General features: G+C 35.6%; 1 protein-coding gene across 3 annotated transcripts; it reads left to right on the forward strand.

Annotated features, from left to right (window-relative positions):
• Positions 1 to 6: 6 nt before the first annotated feature.
• On the forward strand, positions 7 to 27613 carry LOC149730562 (uncharacterized). 3 transcript variants are annotated; one of them, XM_089885505.1, is made up of 38 exons: positions 7 to 165; positions 570 to 627; positions 973 to 1118; positions 1743 to 1930; positions 2865 to 3071; positions 3563 to 3650; positions 3899 to 4056; positions 4724 to 4831; positions 5083 to 5134; positions 5429 to 5710; positions 6103 to 6635; positions 6996 to 7077; positions 7596 to 7737; positions 8112 to 8228; positions 8776 to 8876; positions 9360 to 9453; positions 12070 to 12207; positions 12623 to 12717; positions 13126 to 13268; positions 14641 to 14702; positions 14945 to 15083; positions 15463 to 15565; positions 15696 to 15778; positions 16325 to 16504; positions 16766 to 16995; positions 17455 to 17629; positions 19076 to 19270; positions 19588 to 19683; positions 20345 to 20408; positions 20878 to 20921; positions 22178 to 22558; positions 22920 to 23096; positions 24085 to 24177; positions 24758 to 24923; positions 25352 to 25471; positions 25871 to 25917; positions 26142 to 26681; positions 27072 to 27613. In XM_089885505.1, the coding sequence occupies exons 1-38, from the start codon at positions 120 to 122 to the stop codon at positions 27156 to 27158; spliced, it is 5760 nt and encodes a 1919-aa protein (XP_089741631.1). In that variant the 5' UTR covers positions 7 to 119; the 3' UTR covers positions 27159 to 27613. The 3 variants fall into 3 exon arrangements, with proteins under 3 accessions (XP_089741631.1, XP_089741632.1, XP_089741633.1); XM_089885506.1 differs by having other exon boundaries at positions 1812 to 1930; XM_089885507.1 differs by lacking the exon at positions 8112 to 8228.
• The last annotated feature ends 340 nt before the right edge of the window (positions 27614 to 27953 follow it).

The raw sequence follows: 27953 nt of genomic DNA on the forward strand, positions 1-27953 counted from the left end.
ACAGTAAAACATGTTATTTTACATTTTATTGCAACAGATTAGCAATATATGAAGATCATTTGGTGGATTCAGTTTATGTTTATTGAGTTATATTGAATTTATGAAGATTAAACTTAGATATGGCTTCGTCTGAACAAAAGGATGAAAAAGAGTCGTATTTTGATGGTATGATGTTTATTTGTTTGGATATTTTTAAAAGTTTGAGAATAGTTTGCTGTATATGTAGTAGATTGTTAAAAAAAATGGGGTCTAGATTAGATATTTAAGTGTTAGTGTGCAATGCACATGCAACATTATCTTAAAAAACAAGAGACCTATAAAAGCAATTTGTTAGGGGTTACCGGTTAGCGGATCATGGTTAGGGGTTGTTTATTGCGTTTTGGGTTGTTCCTTATTGAACGTCACATCTTAATTTTTATTAGGGGTTTGTTTATGGACATTGTTCTCTATTAAAAAATCATAGGCCTATTCTTTGAAGGTTTTGTAGTAAATAAATAAAGTCTTCACATGTTCTTATATGACTCTTACTGGCATCGTACAATATTCTTATTATATTTTACTTTACACAGGTCCCCATACACCTTCAAGTTCAAACAATATCAATGGTGATGTCACAATGGAAGCTGTGTAAGTTAAAATTTAAAGTTGCTATTCTTTACCATCGAAAACAATCGGGATAACTTTAGATTTAAATTTCCCATAAAATCTTGGATTGTTATTAAGTTAAAACGAAGATCAATATATATATGGGTGTCATCAATATATGGGCTGCAATGTTCCACCAAAGGAAATATCATCATCCACAAACTATGAGAAATTTACATAGATTTAAAACAGGCTTTCCATGCGAAGAAACTTTGTCCGAATTATTTTGTGTAAAAAAATATTATGTCCGGTAGCCGAAGCACTAAGTGTTTAATTATCGCAATATTTACATTAAATGTTTTAATGCATTTCGTGTTTTTTCCACAGGATTGACCCTGAATCTTACTTGGCTGGAAGTTCCCATGGAGAGACACAGAACTTAAACCCTTCAATGTTTTGTAACAATGCTGACATGGAGGGTTTAGATGAGGCTTCCAATGCTCCTCATGCTTTACAGGATAACGAACAAATTGGTAAAAACATGGCTGTTATATTTCATTTAAACCTTGCATGGCATCTGGAATGTTATAAATGCAGCAACCAGCAGCATGTATTGACCACACCAACATCAGCCTTTTACCATTTCTTTTGTGTTTTTAAAAATAACATGTTTCCTAGCAGTAGCATGTATTGAGAATTAATCTAACCTGAATTATTGAACTGTTTACATTCATAGTTAAGTTTCATTCGTTTACAAATTATATATTAAATAAATCTCAATGATAACTTTCAAACCATTGATGTAGTGTTCACAAATTTATATGAAATAGATTGTTTACCAGGCATTAAGTTCCAGGGTGTTGGGGTATCGCTATATAACCTTATTTATATAAAATAGAAGAATTAATTACTACCATGATTATTAAAACTTGTTTTAAACTTTAACAAACCAAACAAGTCCAATACAGTATTACCAGCCTAACTGCCTGGTATATAAGAATTCACTTTTTGCAAAACTTTCATTTAACATGTTTACATTGGATGTCCCACCAACCACTATTATACATAACCTGCATTTAAACATTTGCACTTTCACCTACTTTGTGCCATGCAAGTTCACTAGATTTGCATGTCCCACAACATTAGTTTCATTCCAGTGACTGAGAACGACCCTCATGCACGTGCAGACGACTCGTCAGATGATTTTGTTGTTTTATCTCCATTAGTGGGCGCTGAAGCACCAAAAGTCCCTGATTCATCGAGCCCGTTCACCGTCTACAGCAACGTGGTTCCCCCCAACCCTTACATGCTACCACAAGCTCCACTAAGCCATGGGGAACTTAAGGTGAGGATTTATATTCAATTTTGAATGTGTCATGTATTATTTTAACTATATAAACATGAATAAATGAAAAAGTTAATAAACCATACTGCATAAAGAGTTACATATAGGCCATGCAATAAATTGAGCTGGCGTAAAAACTTTTCAATCCATGTTCACACTCGAATCATTGAAGTTTTTGCTAATTTAATCATGGTTGCAATTCTTCAGATTTATAAATAAGTCACTAAACCAACTGAAGTATTGTATGGAACCAGGCTATGTGATATTTTGGTTGGTTTTGTCATTTATTCATGGTTGCAAGTTGCTCTTAAATAGTGAGGCTCTATAAAATATTAAAATGACATGCTATGGGACCTGGAGGTTAAGCCAGAATTGGCCAATTACTACAGTCATAATAACCACCTTCTCATGCCCACAATCGAGTTGTTAAAGTTATTGCATTGCATATGAGTTCACAGTGTTTATGCTGGAGAGGCAGTGATAGTTAGCTAACACTACCAACACTGTGCCAAAACATCAGCCGTATAAATAGGTGACTAAACAAGCTGAAGTATTACATAGAGATAGATTTAGGCCACACAAGATGTTTAGTTGGTAGACAAATAACGATGCACCAAAACTTTATTGGTTGGAATGTTTACTTATTAATACAGTGTAAACAATCTCAGGGTTGGCTTGAATACCCTGCCACCCCAGGTTTGGTCTCAATGAATGCCAACTGGTAAAGTTTATATCATAGTCATTACAGATCCTCAGTCCCCACCCACAAAGAAATCATAAATTTGCCAACCATGGTAAATTACAAGAGTTAATGTGATATATTGTAACCCTTAAACCCTATTTTACATTTACAAGATAATTCATTAGATATTGTTATATTGAAGCACTATTAGAAACTTGCATTCACTATATCACCCATTAACCCCTCTTACAGAGCGAGACCCCACCCCATGGATATGGAGGTTACATGAACGTATCAACCACCAACCAACCCCCATTACTATACGATGCACACGCGGACATTATGCACGAACCTCATCTGTTTCAACCCAACAATAATATGAACCTTGTATCCACGGACCATCTACATAGAAACAATATACCTATCGCAGGCCACTATGGTGAAATGCTGCATTCACAGGTTCGATTGTTAAACGTTCCGGTATGAATCATAATAATGACTGCATTGTTAAATCACAGTTCTATTATATTTAATTTGTCTGTGATAATCTATGTATATGATTAATAGTATCTGTATAATATAACACTACTAACACTGTTGAATATCACATAAAAAGCTTATGTTTCGACCTAAATTATTACAAGTTTGATGTTTTTTATGTGAAAGTATCCCTATTATTCTACATGCTTACATATAAGGTACCTGGTGTCCTGGTATGTGAGTCCCACTTACATTTTAAATAAACGTTTCATATCTGTATGGTTCACATTTACAATAAGGCTCTTGTTTTAAACTTTATAGGTTCTTTCTACATCAAGTTTATATTCATTGTTCCCCTAACTTGTAAAATAATTTGTAAATAAATAAAGTACAATTTATTTTACACTTTGCAAAATAAATTGGCTTAACCTAAGAGTTGTAACCAACTAAACACATATGTTAATACCCAGGGATCCATGAATACAAGCAACGCATTACGTGGTGGTGGACATTATGTAGAGGATGAACCTTATGTCCCAGTACCTCCTGTTGAGATAGGTGAGGTCATAAACGTCATTATGATATCATAGCATTAAACATTATTTCAAAACCCAAATAAAATTCACCTCAACTAGCTTCTACTCTACATACACATAATTTCATAGCAAATTGCTTTGTGATATTAATTTGTCACAGTAATAATGTTTTCCAAAGTTTGCTGTTCTAAAAACTGGGCACCCCCATCTTTCCCTCTATGCTTCTGTTCCATAGTTTTTGTTTCATAAACAAAATTTACATTTCCATAGGTCTAGGGCCACCCCCTAACATGATAATACCTGTTGTATTGAATGAAGAGGGAGTGACCTCGGGTGACCTTGCCCCGCCCCCTTTACCGACCAATCAGATTAACAACCTGGATGTCTCAAATGATCCAGAACATGATCAACAGAATGTTGCAAACCAGGTAATTTGTTTATGTTATTGAAATATACTAAGCTTTAAATACAACAGGTTGGGGTAAGATGGTCCATGTTTTCATTCATTTTTACCGTTCCATTTGTTGGTAAAGAATATTTACATATTTATATACTTTTATCCCAATGACTGTAAAAGAGCGTTGTTAATTGTCAACCACAATTAGGAAATATGGGATATTATGTGTTATGGTATTACCATATCTACCCTCAAGACCCTTAGTTTTATATGTTACAAATATAAGGCTTTATCTCTAAACAACATATTTGTTACAAGGTATTAAAATAAAAATGTGTTTTAAATTGGCCATTGTCTTGTAATAAACTGTTTCATGTCGGATTTGTGACATCTTGTAGCAGCAGCTTACAGGCATCAAGTGAAATTGATACAGACGGTAGGTTTACGTGGAAAAATTCACGTTTCGGACAGTTTTATAAAAATTTATTTAGGTTCTTCACAACTTCGGGCCAAAAATTATAATAATTATTAAACATAGGCTCCAAAGATTTTAAAATGCACAGGAGGATAGTTAGACAATTCTATAAAACAAGTTATTTTATTGGTTGTAATGTATACTGATTTCGTGATTTGCCTACCTTGCCACACCAGGTTTGGCACCCATTTTAACATATCATAACTTTAACACCCCCCTTTAGTTTCAGCAACTAAACATAAACCCGGACACCCAAGAAGCAGACGATGCTTCGTCCACGGATTTAAACCCGGTGGAGATCAAGGAGAACCAGGTTCAAGAACCAGTTAAGGTACTTAAAACACAATCTTTGTATATTTAGTTACTGTAAAAATACTAGAATATTAAAGACTAAATCATGACATTCTTTAGAATATGCAGTATATGAATTATCCACAACAACATTGCTACCAATAATAATATTATTTAATATCTATTCCATACCTTGCGCTCAAACATGTTGATATATTCCATTAAGCTTGTGTTATATTACCCATATCTGAATTAACATGTAAGTCATAGTTAATAATATATTTACAACAGGATGAAATAGAGGAAGGTAATGTTGTTGGGTTACAAGTTGATAATATTGAAGGTGGGTTTGTTGTATTTATATTATCTTTACATCATGGTGGTCTATAAATATAAGTAATGGGTTTCATTTAAATGTGCTTTTAATGGTTAAAATAATCTTCGTAGAACATGAAATAATTGTTAACCCCTTAACTGCCGACGGCGACTCCAGTGGCCAAGGGACCACATGTCACTTAAACGGCGATTTTGCGGCCATTTCTCCATTATCGAAAAATTTGTTCTTTCGATTGTTGTAACAAAGACCATATTTAATTATTACAACGAAGAAATTATACAATAAAACACCATTTTGCAGAAAACCTGCCAGAAGCTGATAGGATGGTTCAACCACCCCAAGAACCATTCAACATTGGTGGTGTTTATGTGGCAACTAGTGCACCATCATTCCTACAACCAGAAGTAGACACCATTAATGTACCAGATACCAAACAACTAAGCGGCCACGCACGTAATGGTAGCACCGCTTCCTCGGGGTCACAGAAATCAATTGAAGTTTTAAAACAACCATCGAATCCAAGCAACTCTGAACCAGAAGATGCAATAAGAGGGGCACCAACTGCGCACCAGAACCCTATGGGTGGGTTATCTATGCCAATAGTTGATATTATATGTAAAAGAGATCTTGTAGCAAATTTTGATGTGGCATTTTAAAGAATCGAGTTTTGTCTGCCATACGATGACACACCATCAGGGTTTCCTGTTTAATTGTCAAGTTGCAAAGAAAGATACATAACGCTCACAATGGTAGCAATGATAGCGACAATAAAACCACAATTGCAATTTGCCACAAGATCTTTTTCAGACAATATGCCTTCATTTCCTTGCAGAAACAACATATAAAAAAGTATTTAAATATAGTATGAATGATTTCATTATTCGCTTCAGAAGTTTGTCACAATCTTTATATAATTTTTATTTTTTTGATTAAATCTTTCTTACTTTTGAATGATTTCTATGTTACTCCCATAGAAATCAACGCAATGCACTCATCGTACGTTAGTTTGGACCCCACCACCCCCCAACTCCCGTCCCACCCACAAGAACCATCCACCAACCATTCATTACACAGCCAGATGATGGTTTCAAAAACGAACCAAAATGTTGATAAAACACCCGAGAATTACCTTCAACCATCAACGAGTGCTCCACAACCATACGCTTGCAATGAAATGCATGCTAGCTCATCGCAACAGAGCTCTGAGAAACAACCAGCGACCCTAAAACAACCATCTTACCCCACACCAGTGCAACCAGTTCACCCCCAGCAAAAACCACCACAAAAAATAGACCAACCTATAGACCATCATCACCATACTGAACCAGCAAACCAGACACAGCCAGAACACCATTACGAACCACCCAACCAACCCCAGATGGTTCCTAAACAACCAGAACAACCAGTAACTGAACCCCACTACCACCCACAACCCCATAGTGAACCATCATACCAACCCAACCAACCTCACCCACCAATTGCAGCAACACCTCCAATTTCTAACCAGGTATTTACATTTAAATGAATGAAACTTTTTTACCTTTGCTTGGGGAGGTGTTAGTGGACTGTTGACAATTTGGACAACCCATCAGTGACCACTGCCCACTTGGATTGGACCAGTTGCCACCAAATGTTTTGCCTAGGACTATATGCCCACAATGGTAGCAACATTGAGCCCTTAAGCATGTAATTAATTACTGTAAAGCCAGTTTCACAAATGTTTCAGCTTGCAGGTGTATAAAAAAGCACGGGTTGTAAAATTATGTTCACATCATTATTCGGAAAAACTTTATGAAATTTTAGGCGAAAAAAACAATTTTTTTGCTACTGTATTTATTGTACTAAATAACACTTGAATTCTTAACAGTCCCAACCAGTTAGCCACCATCAAGTTCACAACTATTCAAGCAATCCCGCATACCCACAACATAGCAGCAGCTTTAACCAAGGTGAGAATAAACATTCTATTTATCTGGTGTTAAAGGGAAAATACAAAAAAAAAACTCATTTAAACAGTGCAAATATAAAACTTTTTCGCTATGGACCATACTATAAACTGATTGAAGATTTTGGTAGCCAGGTAGTTTTGCAAAGTGTCATAAAAACAATAACCACGAATTTTAACTGTTTATGAAAGTTGTATTTGATCGATATTTCATCTAACTTTTGAAGTGAAATATAGTAGGGTGGGTGAAGATGGGACACTTTTTTATTCTATTTTCTCGTCCTATATGGCAGTAAACAAAGAACATTCAAAGAATTATAAAACCGTATCCTCACGACTCCCATGGACCGATGTTAATTGTTTAAAACATGATCAGGATATTTGGATATTCAGGGCTAAAAGTGTCCCATCTTCCCCCACCCTACTATATATAAGTTAAGTTACACCTCCAGTCCCTCTATGTTACACTTATGAGTTACACACCAGACATATCACCATACTTTACAATGCAACCATAAACAGACCAGCGACCCCACCACGAACCAACCCACCACCATCAACAACCATCAACTTACTCACAACCCACATCTGGTTACTATAAACACCATCAACTGGATTATGGTTATTCTACTGGTTCACCAACCAGAAGACAAGGCTATGACAGGTTAGGTCTTGGAGATAAATAATGTTTCATTAACTATTGCCACTAGGATAGTGGTATAGGCGCCAAACCTGGGGTGACAGGGTAGGCAGGCCAATCCTTTCTATACATTAATCAATAAATATATATCTAACTATCACAGCCTCCCCTACATTTAGAAAAGTTTGGCGCCTATGGTTCCCAGACATAATATAAATATACTAAATTTCTACTGGTTGAATTTACCCTGATAAAGATAGCTGTATAGTAAGTTAAAATGTCAGCATGCAATCAAATTTCTAGAAGAACTATTTTAGGAAACAAATATAATATGCCTGACAGGAACAGTTTATGTTGCACAGTGACATAATAACCATACAATAATGATATTAAAATAGAAACCCCCAACGACCCCCTTCTCGAAATGCTGATGCCGAGTCATCATATTACGCATCACATAATGACTCAGCAAGAAGTGAATACGACGAACGATATTATCAACGCCCATCATCGAGGTACGGATATTATTTATGTTGAACTGTAGTTGGCTACGAGGCTTAAAGTGGCTGTACACAGTATCCGGCATGCGAGTTTGCTTGCGAAGTCGTATGCAAACCCTTGTCTAATTCCGCATGCGGCAGCGAAATCCGGACAAACAGACAAAACAGACGAATTTTGGATACTGTGTACAGCCACCTTAAATGAATGTACGATGGTTAGCTTACCTGTGTCTACCAACCCTAAGACTCTGCCATTGTGGCCGAATTTGTCCTTTGGCAAGATGATTAAAAATGTCTGAAACTGTTTTTTTTAAACCACTATTTTGTCTGCGTATTATGTAACGAGTTTTTGTCAGAGTTATTACCAGTTCTTAAAAAATTTTCCCAATTCAGGTTATGTCAAAACATTTCAATTTATTTTTACTTCATCTGTTTTTAAAGACACAAATTTTAAACATAAAATAAATCCGAAGATTTGGTGACCCAACTTTAAAAAAAGTTTATAAAAATGGCAAATTTCTGTATAGTTAAGTTCCAGTGTTGACCAATGTAAAATTCACAGGCAAGGTTATGATAGATCATACAATGCACAAAGAGAGGGAGGGCATCACTATTACGATTATGATAGAAGGAGAAAAAGTCGCGGATATTATGATTACCAAGGTAAATGGTGTAAAATATGTTTTAATAAAATCTTCATTTCTTATAATTATTTAGGTGTTATTCACTGTATTATAATATAGGTATCGTTATACAACTGTAATTTTACCATTACTCCCCGTCTTTTTGTTTTGTATTACTACAACCTTTTTACTATTAACGAAGAGACAACTTAAGTAATTCATTCATTTATTAAAGGTCCATGTGTTTAAATCATTAAATTTGCATTTAAGTTAGTGGCACTAAGATGCCACGACACCTAAGGTGGCAATTGCCATCAGCTTTTGTGGACTTGTCGCGTACATAGCTGTCTGAAACATAGACATAATTATATATCGTCTGTAAATTTAAAAAATCAACAAGAATTGCTCAAATAAATTTCCAAGCTGTAAGGTAATGCATTAAACTCCTATGTGTATCTTCACATACCAGTATCTGGTATTTATTATTATAGTACTACTTCCTCATGGAACAATATTTAACCAGGTTATGGAGACTATTATTCCCAACAACAATATTATGACGATTATTACAGAAGAAGGGATTATCGTGCACATGATGAATATTATAGAAGGCAAAGGTATTCCAACTTTCTTGGCTATTATCCGTGCATACATAGAAATAGTGTAAACTTAAGCTTTTTAACAGGGGTGATATCATTTTTTTAAACACCTCAGTTTTAGCTTAAAACAGTTTTTAGGTGGTTTAAAAGTGTGAAAAGCAGTTACTTTGTAATAAATATCATATTCTAATTATTGTTTACATTATTCTTGATACTTCACTATTTTTCATATATAGTTTTACAAAGTGCAAACAAATTAATAACCTTGAATTGGTTTTATTAAAAGCCTTTAGTTTTATTTTAAAAACCTGGTTTATGTTAGATATAGTTGATTTCATTTCCCCATTTTAAACTAACCTTTCTTTTCCACAAATTTCCAACCAAATCCTATTCCTAACAACACGTAACCCGGATACATGTTGTTTATTTTGTAGTTTATTGCTGTTGTTTTAGTCCCCGCATCGCCTTTATATTTGTGTTATACGTACCTGTCGTATTATACAGACCTGTCGTATTATACGTACCTGTCGTATTATACGTACCTGTCGTATTATACATACCTGTCGTATTATACAGACCTGTCGTATTATACGTACCTGTCGTATTATACGTACCTGTCGTATTATACGTACCTGTCGTATTATACGTACCTGTCGTATTATACGTACCTGTCGTATTATACGTACCTGTCGTATTATACGTACCTGTCATATTATACATACCTGTCGTATTATACGTACCTGTCGTATTATACGTACCTGTCGTATTATACAGACCTGTCGTATTATACGTACCTGTCGTATTATACATACCTGTCGTATTATACGTACCTGTCGTATTATACAGACCTGTCGTATTATACGTACCTGTCGTATTATACATACCTGTCGTATTATACGTACCTGTCGTATTATACAGACCTGTCGTATTATACGTACCTGTCGTATTATACAGACCTGTCGTATTATACGTACCTGTCGTATTATACATACCTGTCGTATTATACGTACCTGTCGTATTATACAGACCTGTCGTATTATACGTACCTGTCGTATTATACATACCTGTCGTATTATACGTACCTGTCGTATTATACAGACCTGTCGTATTATACGTACCTGTCGTATTATACGTACCTGTCATATTATACGTACCTGTCGTATTATACAGACCTGTCGTATTATACGTACCTGTCATATTATACGTACCTGTCGTATTATACGTACCTGTCGTATTATACGTACCTGTCGTATTATACAGACCTGTCGTATTATACAGACCTGTCGTATTATACAGACCTGTCGTATTATACGTACCTGTCGTATTATACGTACCTGTCGTATTATACGTACCTGTCGTATTATACAGACCTGTCGTATTATACGTACCTGTCGTATTATACGTACCTGTCGTATTATACAGACCTGTCGTATTATACGTACCTGTCGTATTATACGTACCTGTCGTATTATACGTACCTGTCGTATTATACAGACCTGTCGTATTATACGTACCTGTCGTATTATACAGACCTGTCGTATTATACGTACCTGTCGTATTATACAGACCTGTCGTATTATACGTACCTGTCGTATTATACGTACCTGTCGTATTATACGTACCTGTCGTATTATACAGACCTGTCGTATTATACGTACCTGTCGTATTATACGTACCTGTCGTATTATACGTACCTGTCGTATTATACGTACCTGTCGTATTATACGTACCTGTCGTATTATACGTACCTGTCGTATTATACATACCTGTCGTATTATACGTACCTGTCTAGCTGTATACTTGGAAAAGCTGTCGGTTAATTTAGTATTACGTTGTACCGTAAAACAATTTTAAATGAATATCGCTAAAAAACAATTTTAGCAATAACTTGAATGTTGTAGACCTTGGGTTGGCGAATACAGGTTGAGGTTTAATGCGTGTATTCTATGTACCTCCCCAGTAGCTTGTTTATGTTTTCATGAACAATATACACATTACTTTGACACAACTAATGTTTATAAGCGTGTCACAGAAATGCTAAATTGTAATTTAAGTATTGGGCATTGAACGTATAGTACGATGGGGGAAGATGGGACACATTTTTATTCTGTTTTGTTGTCCCGTTTGGTAGTAAACAAACAAATTTTAAATATTCATAAAACTATATCCTCAAGACTCCCATAGACTGTTGTTAATTGTTTAAAACATGGTCAAGGTATTTAGATATTAAGTGCTTAAGGTCTCCCGTCTTCCCCCACCCTACTATATATTTATTTCATGTCTTCATTCCTTTCTGCACAGCAGTGTTCAGTAAACATTATCAATAATAATGGGGTAACTCTGGCCTAAATCTAAAAGAAAATATCTCTTCTAAAATAGAATGAAAGAAACTGTTATTTTAACCATTAGTTCGGCGCCGTGGCATAGCGCGCCTGCCTGTAACCCAGAGGTAATGGGTTCAAGGGTCATCCATGCTACCATTGTGGGCGTATGTGTCCTTGGGTAAGACACATAACGACAATTGCTCACTAATGGGTTGTCTAATGTGTCAGCCATACAAAAAAATAAAACAATCCCTCTAAAAAAATATTCAGCCACAAAGTAACAAGTAGGTTTCATTTATTCCATCCCTAGTGGCCAGGGTTACTACCAGCAACCCCAGGATCGCTACGACCGAGGATATTATCACGATGAAGATGACAGGAGGAGTATTCATAGTGAACGATCCGCACAATACGATGATAGGGGTTATAATGATCAGTATAATCAGAGGTGGGTATGTTTATGTGACAACTTGTGCTTGCCATGCTAGAAACTAAATATTTATGTCAGTGACGTGGCGTTGCGTTATTAAGAAGCTTATTTGTGCTTGGTTATTTAGTATATTCTTGTTTTAAGGCTATTTTTACTTAAATAGAATAACTGACCAGGTTATATTTACCTTCAAATCATATAAACTTTAAGCATTATTTTTTTCAATTTAAACCAAACTGCAAAGTCGGTGGCATACAAACGCTCAGAAAACTTAACCCTTTTTAAGTAGGGTAATGGACCAACTTTGGTCTAAACCCCAGGCCCATGCTGTGCCTCACTGTAGGACCTCACCCATATAGAATAGAATGTGCATATACAATGTTAGGGTAATGGGCCAACTCTGGTTTAACCCATACCAACCACCCATCCACAGTTACGCATACGAGCAGCAATATTATGGTGACCAAACAATGAATGAATCAACTTATACAAACACCTACAATGAAGTTACTTACGAGAAGTTACCAGGTGTGTTCATATAATATTAACAGTGGTTTGTAACCTGTATATAATAAAACATATGAAGTAAACAGTCTATAAGCTGCTTATTTTAGGGCCCTGAACAGACCTTTGCTCATGGTCTTGTTTTGTTTTACTTTTATCCACTTTAAAATAAGCACATAGTGATAAGTGTATATTTTTATGTAGATATAAAAACGTCGATTTTTGGATAAGTTTAATAAAAACATCACAACCATTTTTAAAGTTTCAGTTTTATTTAATTTTATCATAAGTTAAACATATTTATTTTAATTTTAAATGTTTTTGTTTAAAAGCTTATTTTTCTTGTAGAATTTTAAGGATTAATTGAAATTTAATAATTCATTTTTTAAATAGTTTAAAGCATTATTTCAGGATAATCTTTTTCTTCTATAGCCGTCCCAGCACGTCAAACCCCAGCAAAGTTCGGCAGCGCACACCCAGTGGTTCGGTTTGGTGCAGGGGGCCATCTTATACATGTGTTACCTCATCTACCAAGTGAAAACCAACCAGCCACTGTGGAGATACATTCTGTTGAGGTCTGTATTATAAGTTGGTTCTCTAGAAATCTACAACAAGGGTTCATATAGTTTCAAACATAAGATGATTAATTAATTAATGTTGTAATTGCAATATACTTTTGCATAGACACCTAACAGCAGGGTAAACTCTGGGGTGACATTGTTAAAATAAAGTTACACTCATAGTTGTCAAACATAGGGAACTTCATTGATTAATGTGGTGAATACAATATACTTTGGCTCTGCTTGTTTGCATAGACACCTAACAGCAGGGTAAAATCTGGGGTGACATTGTTAAATTACAGTTACGCTCATAGTTGTCAAACATAGGGAACTTCATTGATTAATGTGGTGAATGCAATATACTTTGGCTCTGCTTGTTTGCATAGACACCAAACAGCAGGGTAAAATCTGGGGTGACATTGTTAAAATACAGTTACACTTATAGTTGTAAAACATAGGGACCCTCATTGATTAATGTGGTGAATGCAATATACTTTGGCTCTGCTTGTTTGTGTAGACACCTAACAGCAGGGTCAAATCTGGGGTGACATTGTTGAATTACAGTTATACTCATAGTTGTCAAACATAGGGAACCTCATTGATTAATGTGGTGAATGCAATATACTTTGGCTCTGCTTGTTTGTGTAGACACCAAACAGCAGGGAAAAAACTGGGGTGACATTGTTAAAATACAGTTACACTCATAGTTGTCAAACATGGGGAACCTCATTGAATAATGTGGTGAATGCAATATACTTTGGCTCTGCTTGTTTGTGTAGACACCTAACAGCAGGGTCAAATCTGGGGTGACATTGTTGAATTAGAGTTACACTCATAGTTGTCAAACATGGGGAACCTCATTGATTAATGTGGTGAATGCAATATACTTTGGCTCTGCTTGTTTGTGTAGACACCAAACAGCAGGGAAAAATCTGGGGTGACATTGTTAAATACAGTTACACTCATAGTTGTCAAACATAGGGAACCTCATTAATTAATGTGGTGAATGCAATATACTTTGGCTCTGCTTGTTTGTATAGACACCTAACAGCAGGGTCAAATCTGGGGTGACATTGTTGAAATGCAGTTACACTCATAGTTGTCAAACATAGGGAACCTCATTGATCAATGTGGTGAATCAGAATGCAATATTATTAGGAACCCCACTATACCTTGGAATGTTCAAACTTTCTAATTTAAACCAAAGAAACTTAACATGTCATGTTTTCTTTTCTAAACATTAACCATTATTGTAATAAAATAATGTGGACTTAACCATTAATGTGAACTTAACCATTAATGTGGACTTAACCATTAATGTGAACTTAACCATTAATGTGGACTTAACCATTAATGTGAACTTAACCATTAACTTTATTGTTCACAGACCTTGCTACAAAATACAGAGGAAGCAAAAGAATTAAATGCTTTTCCTGGACCATTGTCTAAGTAAGATTAATATGATGTCTATATACATGATTTATATATGATATCTATGGTTGGAATATGATCCTTAATCGCTAATTAAAATATATATATATTATTTATTTTGTAAAATTTTCAATTTTCTAAGTTTTTGATTTTATATTTTAAATCGAATTGTTATATTTTATATTGCATTTTTTATGGTTAATATATGATTTCTATGGTTATTATATGGTTTCTATGGTTATTATATGATTTCTATTTAGGGAAGAGACGCACAAGAACGACGTGTTACGCTTCACCGCCCTCCAAGCAACGACCTGCCTTCGTAATATTGATTTGATTGACAGGAGCTCGGACGCCCTTATTTGGGAGTTCCTAGGTTTGCTGGTGCGACAGAATGGGGTAAGTTGGGACTTATATGTAAAAATGGGGTAAGTTGGGACATAGGTATAATAATAGGTTGGAATATGTAATGTATTCCAAAACTTCAATATGCAATATTCCTTACCTGCTGTGGAAAATGAAATACTTTAAAACAATTTGTATCAGTGCACATAGTTCTTAAAACTGTGTCCCCAAGCATGCTGCATAGGCTCCCCATTTTACTACAGTTTACCTTTCTATCAGAGTGTTTTAAACTATGTGGCCATACTTCCACTAATTAACAACACTTTATAAAATTGTTAAGTAAAAAGATAACATTATAAAGTTTATGTGTGTCTTGTTCTGTGGTACGGAACAATATTTAACACAAACTTGATTAACCCCATATTATCCACAGTCAGTCCTTGGCACGGACATAGCTGAGTTGTTAATGAAGGAACATAGCGGTGACTTTCAGTTGATGGGGTCGCCTGATGCTGAACGTAAACCTCTTGATATTGGTGGGTCTATGGGCTTGGATAGCAAAAACAATATATATTTTTTATATAATATATTTATATATTATTTTTATTTGGTGGCGACCGTTGCTACCCAATATATTTGAGTTTTTTATAGAAATATTATACAAAGGTGCATCTGAAGAATTGCTGATAAATGATGAATCAGCATCATCTAATCGATTCAGAGAATTGCTTTTGTATGGGAGGAAAAAGGTGATTGTGATGTCATAATGTTTATTAATGTTTAAAGAAATTTACATTCTTTCAACCCAGTGGTTATTAATTAGTTGGTAACAAATTATCAGCCATACAAAAAATAATCACCCACAAAGTTACATACGTGGTAACTTGTAAGCGCGCACTAGGTGTATGAAACAGTATACCCTTGTTTTTACTTTTAAAGTTATCGCAAATAAATACCCTTTAAGTCATAAATATATTTAGGGTTGTAGTAAATGTACAACTCTTCCATAATATCCCATGATCATCTGTATGCTGAATGAATGAATGTAACTTACTTTATTCTCGAGTGGCCGGAAAAACTACAGTCGTTATAACATGGGTGTTGTGTTGGTGCACCTCGTGTTCGCTTATGAATTATGTATATCTTACTTTCTGGATGATTATTTTAGGGGATTTTTTCATTTTTTATGTGTGGCTGATAATTTGGACAACCCATTAGTGACCACTAGGAGCAATTTACTGTGCTATGAAACTTCACCCATATAATAGCACACCATATATACCTCCCACTAACAGGATGCATTAGAATGGGCAATGAAGACTCACTTATGGGGCCACGCATTGTTACTTGCAAGCAAAACAGACGCACGGACGCATGCAAATGTAATGCTTAGATTCGCAAACTCTCTTTCAATAAACGACCCTCTACAAACGTTATACCAACTCATGTCAGGGAGACAACCTGCTGCTGCTACTGTGAGTCATAACTTACTTACCTTGTATTTGAACTCAGTACCCCTGGTTACTGACTGCAGTTAAACAATTGACATAATAAATTTTGAAATAATATGTTTAATAATATCTCTCAATAATTTGATTGGGTGTTTTACTATATCCGAAAGTTTTACTTTTTAATTTCTATTTTTATTTCATGTATTGTTTTATTAACCAACAAAGTTCTCCAATTATTTCATTATCAATATACTACCTGACTTATTTCATTTTATATTATTTCAGTGTGTATCGGACGAGGGCTGGGGTGATTGGCGCCCTCACCTGGCCATGATATTATCCAACGCTACGTTGAATATTTCACTTGACACCAAGGTCGTCATGGTGATGGGAGATTCGCTTATCGCTAATGGGCTTCTTACTGCTGCTCACTTCTGCTACCTAATGGCATCGACACCCATCGGATATTACACGCGACGATCAAGCAAACTCGTTCTTCTGGGAGCCAATCACACGTCAGTATTCAACCAAATGAATAAAAATATTTAATTTTTTGCTTAGGTTATTTTTTGATATAATATTAGCTTTTTCATTAAAAAGTAAGAATTTATTGGTGTTAAAAATAATCTGATTGAATGAATGTAACTTACTTATCTTTGCATGGCAAGGAAAACTTGTGCTGCTGGGAGCCAATCACATATCAGTATTTGACTATGTTATTAAAAATCTATAAATGTGTGAACCATTTTTAAAATTGTAAGAAATACTTTTTATTTTAAACTCCGGTCTCCTAAAAGTCTGGCAACATGCAGAAACAACATTAGTTTTATATAAATCTAGGGTAATTTTTATGCAGAAAGATGAGTTTTGCAAAATACTTCCATTTTTCCTGCTAACACTAACTTTAACTATTTCACCCCCAATTGTTTGTGACGGCAGAAACCAGCTTTTAAACAACTTAATTCTTCCCACAGTCTTCCATTCAAATACTTTGTGCGAAACGATTCAATCCAACGAACCGAAGCTTACGAATACGCGATATCATTAAGTTCCAACCATGAGCGAAGTAAAACACCATTATTACCATCCTTCCAGTTGTACAAGTTCATATACGCTTGTAGATTGATGGAGCATGGGATGGTAGCTCAGGTGAATATGTTATATGTGTTCTATATTACGGGTGGGCAAAATGTATTTGGTATGTTTACTAAGGTAAAAAAGGGAAAATGTATAGAACAGAATCTCTATTATTGATTGTGTATAAACTGTCTCAGTGGGGTCTAGATGGTAGCACCCTGGGTGTTGGGGTAATAGACCTACATCCCAGGCCTCAGGTGAGCCTCACTTAAGACCTCACCCTTATAGAACAGAATCTCTATTATTGAGTGTCTATAAACTGCCTCAGTGGGTCTAGATCAGTGGTTCCCAAAGTTTTTTTAGCGCGACCCAAATCAGAGTTTTATAAACATCTCACGACCCATAGATAATCCTTTAGCTGGTGGCCACCCAAAATTTTGGGTTCAAAATGTTCAAATTAACTTTGAAAATGCGCGATAAACATGCTGCGGCAGCGTAATTCGCTTGACTTGCGTATAAGGTTAACGATTTATTACGTCACAATAGTATTATGTTCTGTCACAATAGTGATGTATTACGTAAGTTAAGGGACGTTATAGACTTGTTTTCGTACTGTTTTATGGCAGTAAAAACCTTAAACCCCTAATTCCCAGCCAATAAACCCTAACGAATTATGTAATCTGTAACGTAGATCAAACGTAACAATACGCATTCTATGACGTAATAATCTAACCTCTGTTTAATTCATAACGGCTCGTGTGGAAAATACGGTTACGCAGCACGATTTCGCACATTTTCAAAGTTATTTATCAACACAAACGCCCGAGTTTTTTAAATCTTCAACTGTTTGTGTGGATCTTTCAATGTATTATTGAAAAAAAGGCTAAAATACGATGCATGTGCCTCTTTAACATTCAAGCCTGCTTTAAACCTCCTACATGCCTAATGATTTACGTGTCAATCCCTATTATGACGCAAATATTCGACGTGTGAATTGCTATTATGTCGTAATTAATTGCCAGGTTAAACAATCGCTATTATGATGCAATGAATCCACGTGTGAATGCCTACTATTTCGTAACAAACAGCCCACCTGGCTAAGAAAAACATGGTAAATATAAGGCTGAACTACAGCGCAAACCTAACCCGAACGCTTAAAAAGAAAAAAACTCGTTTTAATAAATTTGAATCATCACCTTGGCGCGACCCATTCTACAACCCTGTGCGACCCATGTTTGGGTCGCGACCCATACTTTGGGAACCGCTGGTCTAGATGGTGGCACCCTGGGTGTTGGGGTAATAAATCTACATCCTAGGTCTCAGGTGTGCCTCACTGAAGACCTCACCCTTATAGAATAGAATCTCTATTATTGAGTGTGTATAAACTGCCTCAGTGGGGCCCGGATGGTAGCACCCCAACAGCATCACAAATACTGTGGAATTAATGGGCCAAATCCTAGGTTCTCACAAAGACCTTACCAATATAGAATAGAACAAACAACAATTCTTACTTCTCAGGCGTTCCATTACTGCGAGAATCTTGCGAAAGTAATTTGTCGTTCTCCCACCTCGTACTCCGTAACCTTGGTAACACAACTGTCGCGCATCGTTGATTACATGCGTTTTCATGACGCCAGGATGCAAGCAGGCGTGACGCTCGATGGTGACCTCCAATGGATAAATGTGTTAAACAATATGGCAGATCGGATGATGGTATGTTGGTATTGTGATGTCATATATATTGATTGTTGCTTACCTTTTGTTCGAATAATGGTTATTGGCGAAAATATCTCTTTCGTAAACTATTAGTTGGACTTTTGTTTTTATTTAGTAAAACTTGGTGTATTCTGTCCAGTTTAAAGGTACATTCACAAAACCTATCTACACTTTGTTGGGTTATTAATTAATATTAATGGTACTGTTACGACAACAGTGTGAATACAGGGCCCTTTTACCGAGGCAACAACTGGTCTAGTTATAGTTTCGCAATATTACAAGTAGATAACCACCTATACCCCCTTTATATACAGACTGGTTCAATCCTCCCGACCACTTCACCATCCATAGCTCCTTCAACCATCGATTCCGACAGCGCATCCAGTACTAGAAGTCCAACACCTAATGAGGTGCGTTTTATGTTACCTATATATATATATACTGAAGTAAAAATACAAGGCCCATGTTATAACGACTATGTTCTGTTTCACACACCTCAATGGAGTCACAAAGTTACTGCGGGTCTCAGTCGTCCCCACATGGCTTTCGTGTGTTAAAACGAGCACACGCAGTGTTGTGTGCGGAACGTGTGTTATATTGTTTTGTATGTGGGGGTAAATACGACCGCCCACTAACTTTGGGGATGATTGTTTTTTTTTTTTTTGAACTGAAAAGTTAGATTACCCATTAGTTACATTAAAAGAGAATGAATGTAACTTACTTTATCCTTGCGTGGCCGGAAAACGACAGTCGTTATCACACGGGTCTAACACCTCGTGCCAGCTTACGAGTTGCCATGTATGTTACTTTATGGGTGATTGTTTTTTTGGGGGATTTTTTATTTATGGCTGATAATTTAGACAACCCATTAGTGACCACTGGCTTGGAGCAAATACAAAGGTAGCAGTGCCGAGCCTTAAACCCATTACCTCTGGGTTACAGGCAGGGGCGCTAACAACTATGCCATGCCGCCGGACATTTTATAGAGATTTACTAAAATAAGTTTATTATTAAAGTTGTTTATAAACAAAATATAATTTATGATTACCAGTAACCCCCTTTTTATTACAGTACGAGCATAACCCCCCTGTCACCCACACCCCCCAACTTTACCAAACCAACCCCCCACCCTCAAGTAAGTTTGTTCATAATATATCAAAGGTTTCTTAACCAGTGTCAGTATTACAACAATCACACAATATGCATGGGAATATTATTTACAGCGTTGTTTTCTTTACTTGATTGCGACTGTGCTTCTTACTAAAAGTAAACCAATATTGTGCGGTATTTAAAAGTAAAACCGTGTTATATGATGTAACAAGCCCTATTGTAGAGCACATGCGAATCAATAAAACTATTGTAAGAACTTGTGCGGTATTTAGTAAAACCGTGATTTCTGCTTATGGCCTTATTTGTTTACAATGCAGATTACTGTAAGGTAGTAAATAAAGTCCCCATGTTGGTTTAACCTTTAAAAAGAATTAATATTTATGAACAAACATATATTGCATAAAATTGTAAAACCATTTTTTTAATGAATGTAATTATGTGAATACTAGAATACCATTATGACATCACTATCATGTTTGTTTGCTCCACAATAGGTGGTTACCAACATCAAGGAGTTGAAAATCAAGTTCCGTTCCAGGTTCGTGTTCTGCTTTTCCTACCAGGAATAATATAAAACATATCTTCAATATATATATAAATTTGCTTCTTGGACAAAAAACGTTCATTTTTTCTGTTAAGATTTCTGTTTTTAAATGGGTAAATGAAAAACAAAGTAGCACTGTATTGCCACGAACACCACTGCTTGTACATTCCTATTGTTTCTTCACTTGTATAGACACCTAACAACAGGGTAAAATCTGGGTTGACGTTGTTAAAAGACAGTTACACTCATAGTTATCAAACATAAGGAACCTCATTGATTAATGCGGTGAATGCAATATACTTTGGCTCTGCTTGTTTGTATAAACACCTAACAGCAGGGTAAAATCTGGGGTGACATTGTTAAAATACAGTTACACTCATAGTTGTCAAACATAGGGTACCTCGTTGATTAATATGGTGAATGCAATATACTTTGGCTCTGCTTGTTTGTATAGACACCTAACAGCAGGGTAAAATCTGGGGTGACATTGTTAAAATACAGTTACACTCATAGTTGTCAAACATAGGGAACCTCATTGATTAATGTGGTGAATGCAATATACTTTGGCTCTGCTTGTTTGTATAAACACCTAACAGCAGGGTAAAATCTGGGGTGACATTGTTAAAATACAGTTACACTCATAGTTGTCAAACATAGGGAACCTCGTTGATTAATATGGTGAATGCAATATACTTTGGCTCTGCTTGTTTGTATAGACACCTAACAGCAGGGTAAAATCTGGGGTGACATTGTTAAAATACAGTTACACTCATAGTTGTCAAACATAGGGAACCTCGTTGATTAATATGGTGAATGCAATATACTTTGGCTCTGCTTGTTTGTATAGACACCTAACAGCAGGGTAAAATCTGGGGTGACATTGTTAAAATACAGTTACACTCATAGTTGTCAAACATAGGGAACCTCGTTGATTAATATGGTGAATGCAATATACTTTGGCTCTGCTTGTTTGTATAGACACCTAACAGCAGGGTAAAATCTGGGGTGACATTGTTGAAATACAGTTATATTCATAGTTGTCAAACATAGGGAACCTCATTGATTAATGTGGTGAATGCAATATACCCTGGCTCTGCTTGTTTGTATAGACACCTAACAGCAGGGTAAAATCTGTTGTTCAATTAAGACTGGGGTGCTAAAACATATGATGCTTTATGCACCTCCAGTGTTATGCCTGCTCTGTTGCCACCCATATTATATTTTACTTTACAACGAACACATTTCAATAGATCGGGGACAGTATGTTGTATCAATCAAACCCGTTGAACCAGAATTTTAACAACCATCAACAAAATCAACAACAGCTGTCTGGCCCATCACAAATGGATTATCAACAAATCAGTGGTGATCAGCAACAAAATCAACAATATCAACAAAATCAACAATTTCAACAAAATCAACCAAACCAACAATTTCAACAAAATCAAAAATTTCAAGAAAACCAACACTTCCAGCCACAAAACGCAGACCATGGCCAACATTATGCCGACAATCAACAAAATCAACACGAACCTCCACAATTTCAACCAAACCCAGTCGAACAACATCAGTTTCAATCCTCTGCTCAACCAAAATCAAAACCAGATTTCTATGATCAAGTTGCTCCACAAGTAAGATCATACGTTTGTATTTGTGGGTAAATAAGGTATATATGGGTTATGACGTACAATATACAAATGTTGGTGCTTTTTTCTCTTTGTTTGTAAGCTGTGGTGTATGATGGTAGCTGCCTAGTTAGTTGGTTGTGGTTGTGCTTTACCTTTTTAATTTTTTAAATTAATAAATTTAATATTGGAACTTTTTTTTGTTTTTAATTAATTAATTATTACTTTTAGACATTAAAACAGTTTTAATTTTTGAGTAATAAAACTTTTAAGTAAAAATATTTTGATTAATTTATTTTTTTCAAAGATGTTTTAATTAATAACTTAGATTTTGTTCTAATTTTTAACAAAACCTTCACTTTTCCAGCACTCAAGAATCCGCACGACGTCTCAAACCTCGAACCAATCACACGCGAGTATTCCTCGTTCAGTGCGGAGGTCGCGAACCACATCAGAGAACTCGCATCGGAGTCGATCACGAAGCACGAGCAATGAGAGTGAAAAGATGAGGAGGAAGGAGAAGAAAGAGGAGGAGGGAGAAATGGTGAGTGGCTGATGTGTAATCAAAAACACAAAAAAAGTTTTATAGATTGAAGAAAATAAACAATAAGAGCGGACAGTGAATAAAGGAGTGAAACAACACCACTGTAGTTATATACAATGGTATGTAGGGATGCACATTACCAGAATAATTAGGTATTCTAGGATATCCTAGAATACTTTATTTCGAATCTAGAATTCCGAATCTAGAATTTCGAATCTTTTTATATTTATAGGAAAAAATATTTTACCCACAAAAGTCAGTTTATTGACTCTATCATAGCAGCCTTGTTGGATCACGAGCTGTAAAATGATCAAAAATTGTACCATTGGGTAGTTTTTGCGTCATGAAACGTATAGCAAGCTATGAAAAGACGTTACGAAACGTTTACTCTCGAAAGTCCCACAAACACAAAAATATTTTTTTTCAAAATTAATAAGTTTCAAAATTTGTTAATGTAGTATATGAGGTGACGTGTAATGACGTCAATAAACAGAATACCGAATCCCGTAATTAGATTGAATACAAAAGGATTCGAATCTCATGGATTCGAAATTCTGTAATGTGCATCCCTAATGGTATGCGTATTATAAAGGTGTTGATTACTCATTCATACTGTTAAGATGTATCCACTTAACAGTATCCACCGTTGACCCATTACCCGTCTTAATACGGTTATTGGTTGGTTAGGTGTTTTGTTTTGTAGCAGCAATCAGGCATTGTAATGTCATCTTTTTACACTGATGGTTTGTTTGGTTAGTTGGATAGGTTTGGGAGTACGGTATCTCACAATATACGTCTTTTATTCTGTTGTCATTATTTTGTTAAGTATTGGTAGTTGTGTGCAAAAAATAAAATAAAATTGTTTTTTTTTGTTTTGTTAAGAGTTTGCAATGTTTTTGCATTTTTATTTATTTTCCTGGTTGTGCCACTGAATCATTATAAAGAATCTGCATAAAGTACTTGTGTAATGTTGTTATCTTCTCCCCAGGGCAATAAGAAAGGCTGGTTCTTCAACTGGTTTTCCAGCGGAGCAAAAAAGAAGAAAAACCAAGTTTATTTACCAGATGATAGTAAGAAGGATGTAAGTGTGTCATTCATCATGTTTATCGTTTATTGGGGATTTGCTTTTATATAGAAAGTGTGAAATATTCTAAACCACGAAACCAGATATTTTGGTGAAAAAATTTTTTAAGCGGTTTGAGTTAAACTGTCATTGAATTGTTTCAAAACTTTTAAGAAATGTTAAAAAGTTGTGTTTTTTATCAAGCTAGAATTAGGTGTATGAAACAAAACACACTTGGATAAATAAGTTACATTTATTCATACTGGCTACAAATACACCCTGTGTGTCTTATATACAAACCTTTTTTCTTATAAACTTAATATTTATTCCTTAGGTCATTCCTCACCTATCCACCCTTTGCATTTTTCAATATTTACATAATCTATTCATTACTATTGTAAGTGGGCACGAGGTGTATGAAACAGAACACCCGTGTTATAACGACTGTTGTTGCCCCGCCATGCGAGGATAAATAAGTTACATACGTGGTAACTCGAAAGCGGGCACGAGGTTAAATCACTATCGAAAGTATTCCTTGCGTTCTGCTTCTCATATTGCACTCCTTAACCTTTTGATTCACCTTTACATTCACCCCCAGATATACTGGGACGCGGACAAGAAACGTTGGGTTGATGCGAACGCTACTGAGGAAGACCTCGCCCCTCCACCCCCACCCCCTACTGATGATGTCACTATGACATCACTTCCTGCACCCACCTCACAACCAGGGATGACGAAGAATAAATTCTCGCTCAAAAGTTTGAGTAAGTTTTGAAAGTTTTGGTGATTTTTTTTATTTTGTTTATGTATGGCTGATAATTTAGACAACCCATTAGTGACCACTGGGTTAAAGCAATTGCCGTTAGGTGTCTTGCCCAAGAACGTTTTTTATCAATAATATTTTTTTTATCAAAATTGTTTTTTTACCAAAATATTGTGGAAGTTATTTTCCTAAGAATTAAATTTTTGACCAATAATGGTGAAAAACTGATTTCTGCCTGCTGTATGGCGAGACTTTTTTGGTTAAATTAAGTAAATTATGGGAATATACAAGCAGAGGCAACCAAACATCCATTTCATTTTCAATTTTCATGAAATAAATAAAGATTCTAATTAAGGGATAAAAACCCCCCAAAAAAGAGATTTTCCGAAAAAAAACTAAGTTTTTAAGCCTTAAATATTAATTTTCCAGATAATCGTTCGATGTACAAAGATGCGTTCAAGTCAACCACGACCCCTGTTTCAAACCCCATGCCTGCTCCAGTTGTTCCTCAACTTACGATGACACCCAACCTGTTCACCCCAACACCAGGTGAATAACATTCAGCTAATTTCTTCTACATGGGTGATGTCTAATGTAAAGTTGTTGGGTATGAAAAAGTGTTCTAGTATTTTATTTTGGTTGAGGTTCGTATAGGACCTGGGATTTAAATTAGAGTTCACACGTCACCCCTACATTGTATAAAAAAGAAAAATCAGTGTTATAACGAAATAAAAAAAAACAAGTTAGTTTAAAATTTCAATACATTTTATTTTAAGTGGGTGAAATCCTACTGCATGATTTGAGATTTTGGCTGAGGTACGCCGTTACCCAAACACTTATTGTGCTACCTCAATGGCCTCACCAAAATTAGTTTAAAACCAATACTTGAACAATAATTTTCTGCATAATTTAGTTCCATAAATTGATTAATTCAATATAAACACCCAGGTTCAATGAATGAGGATCAACCAAACGATCAAGTTCCACAAAACCAGGTAATTGTTTGGTCTGACACTATGGTCCGCTGAGTGGTTGGGTGCTTGCATCGTAACCGAGGGATACTGGGTTCAATGCTCGATACTGCTACCATTGATAGTGTATATATTCTTAGACCAGAAACTCCTAAAAAACACATTAATTTTTTTCAGTTTACACTTTCGATTAGAATTCACTCAAATTTAAAATATTTAAAAACTAAACAAATATTTTTTCACCACAGCCGGATCAACCTCATGCCCAAAACCAAAACGATCCAAACCTGGTTCCAATGATGGGTAAAGAGGGACTTCCCCATGCCACCCCACCCATGTTACCCACCTTCCCACAATATGACCCTCCACAACCCAACCACACCCAACACTTTCAACCCCATAATAACCCACATATGTCACAGGGTAATCCCCAAATACCAATGGGAAACCCCCAGATGTCACAGGGAAACCCCCAAATACTTATGGGAAACCCCCAGATGCCACAGGGTAATCCCCAAATACCGATGGGAAACCCCCAGATGTCACAGGGAAACCCCCAAATACCAATGGGAAACACCCAGATGTCACAGGGTAATCCCCAAATACCGATGGGAAACCCCCAAGCACCCCAGGAAAACCAACATTTACCCCAATTCAACCCTCCTATGTCTCAGGGGAACCCCCAGTTTACCCCATTTAACCCCCAAGCACCCCAGGGCCACCCCAATCCACCTCAGTCTCATCCTAACCCCCAAAACGAAGCTCCACCGGCAGAAACCCCACAACAAGTAAGTCAAATTTAATTATTTTTTAAAAATTGCTAGGGATGTGATTTTTAGACCAAAAAAAATAGACAGTTTGAAATGTTTTGTTACATTTAAATGAAGTATTGTCCATATAGAACCAGCTTTGAGTTGTAAAAATGTCTCAGATTTTCGCAAAATGTGCGCTAATTGACAATAAGTTATAGAAAGTTTTAGCGTGTTTTGTAAAATTCAATAAGCATTTATATTTTAACATTGAGTGCGTCGCAAACAAAAATATTAATGTTTTTATAGTTCTGTCTTGGCAATACCTAATTATTTTTATTAAAGTTAATTCAAAGCAGGAGTTGTTGTCTGGTGTAAATATCCATGATTACCAAGAAATGTCAGTGTTGACCAAACTTTATCACACAGGCCGCACCAACTATGTTTTTCAATCCAAGCCAATTTAAATCGAGCCCGAATATTTTCGCACCACCACCGGTCAACACTGGAAGGTGACCAGTGTTGCCAGATATAAAACTTTAGGAAGGCGACAAGTGATGCCAGACGAAAAATTCCAGTGTTTCTCATTTGTGATAGATTTTACCAGTGTGTAAAGTAATTGTGATGTAACAGAACGTATTTATTGCAAAGAAACAACCGAGGTTATATAAGCCAAGTTGTTCAACTGTGAGTAACTTAAGCAAATGCAATCATTATCTAATTGCTGCTTTGTATATAACTGCATAGTGAATATTTATTCTCCAGTAATTGAAGCAATTTACCCAAAATAGTCGCTCTGTTTAAAAAGTTGCAAACTCGAACATATTTCAGATTTGTGCGGAATATATTGTTGGTGTAGACGATAGGCAATGTATTTATGATGTGCAATCCTATAGTTTGGTGGCCAGAAAGATGGTTCCAAAATGGTGTTTTGGTTTGTGGTCGCCATAATAAAATGTGAAAGGAAATTATTTGACATTTATATTTTTTCACTTTCTTACATTGGGGTAAAATGCCTTACTAGGACGAAATATTATGATGATAGCAAGAAAGATGTAAGTTTGTCATGTTTATTTATTGGGGGAATTTTGCTTTTAAACGAGAAGTGTAAAAACATTTCCAAAAGTATTTTCTGGGGGTAAAAAATATGATTTTAAAAGTGTTTTTAAATTGTCGCCTATTTCTTTAAACGAAAGAAATTTAGAAAATTTATAATTATTAGAAACATAGCATAAGGTGTATATAAAGACTATCGTACCCTGATCTGAGAGGAAAAATATGTCACATTCATTAAACTAACGATCAAAACAA

The sequence above is a fragment of the Ciona robusta genome, chromosome 9 (genome assembly GCF_009617815.1).
Source record: "Ciona robusta chromosome 9, ASM961781v2".
Taxonomy (NCBI): Eukaryota; Metazoa; Chordata; class Ascidiacea; order Phlebobranchia; family Cionidae; genus Ciona; species Ciona robusta.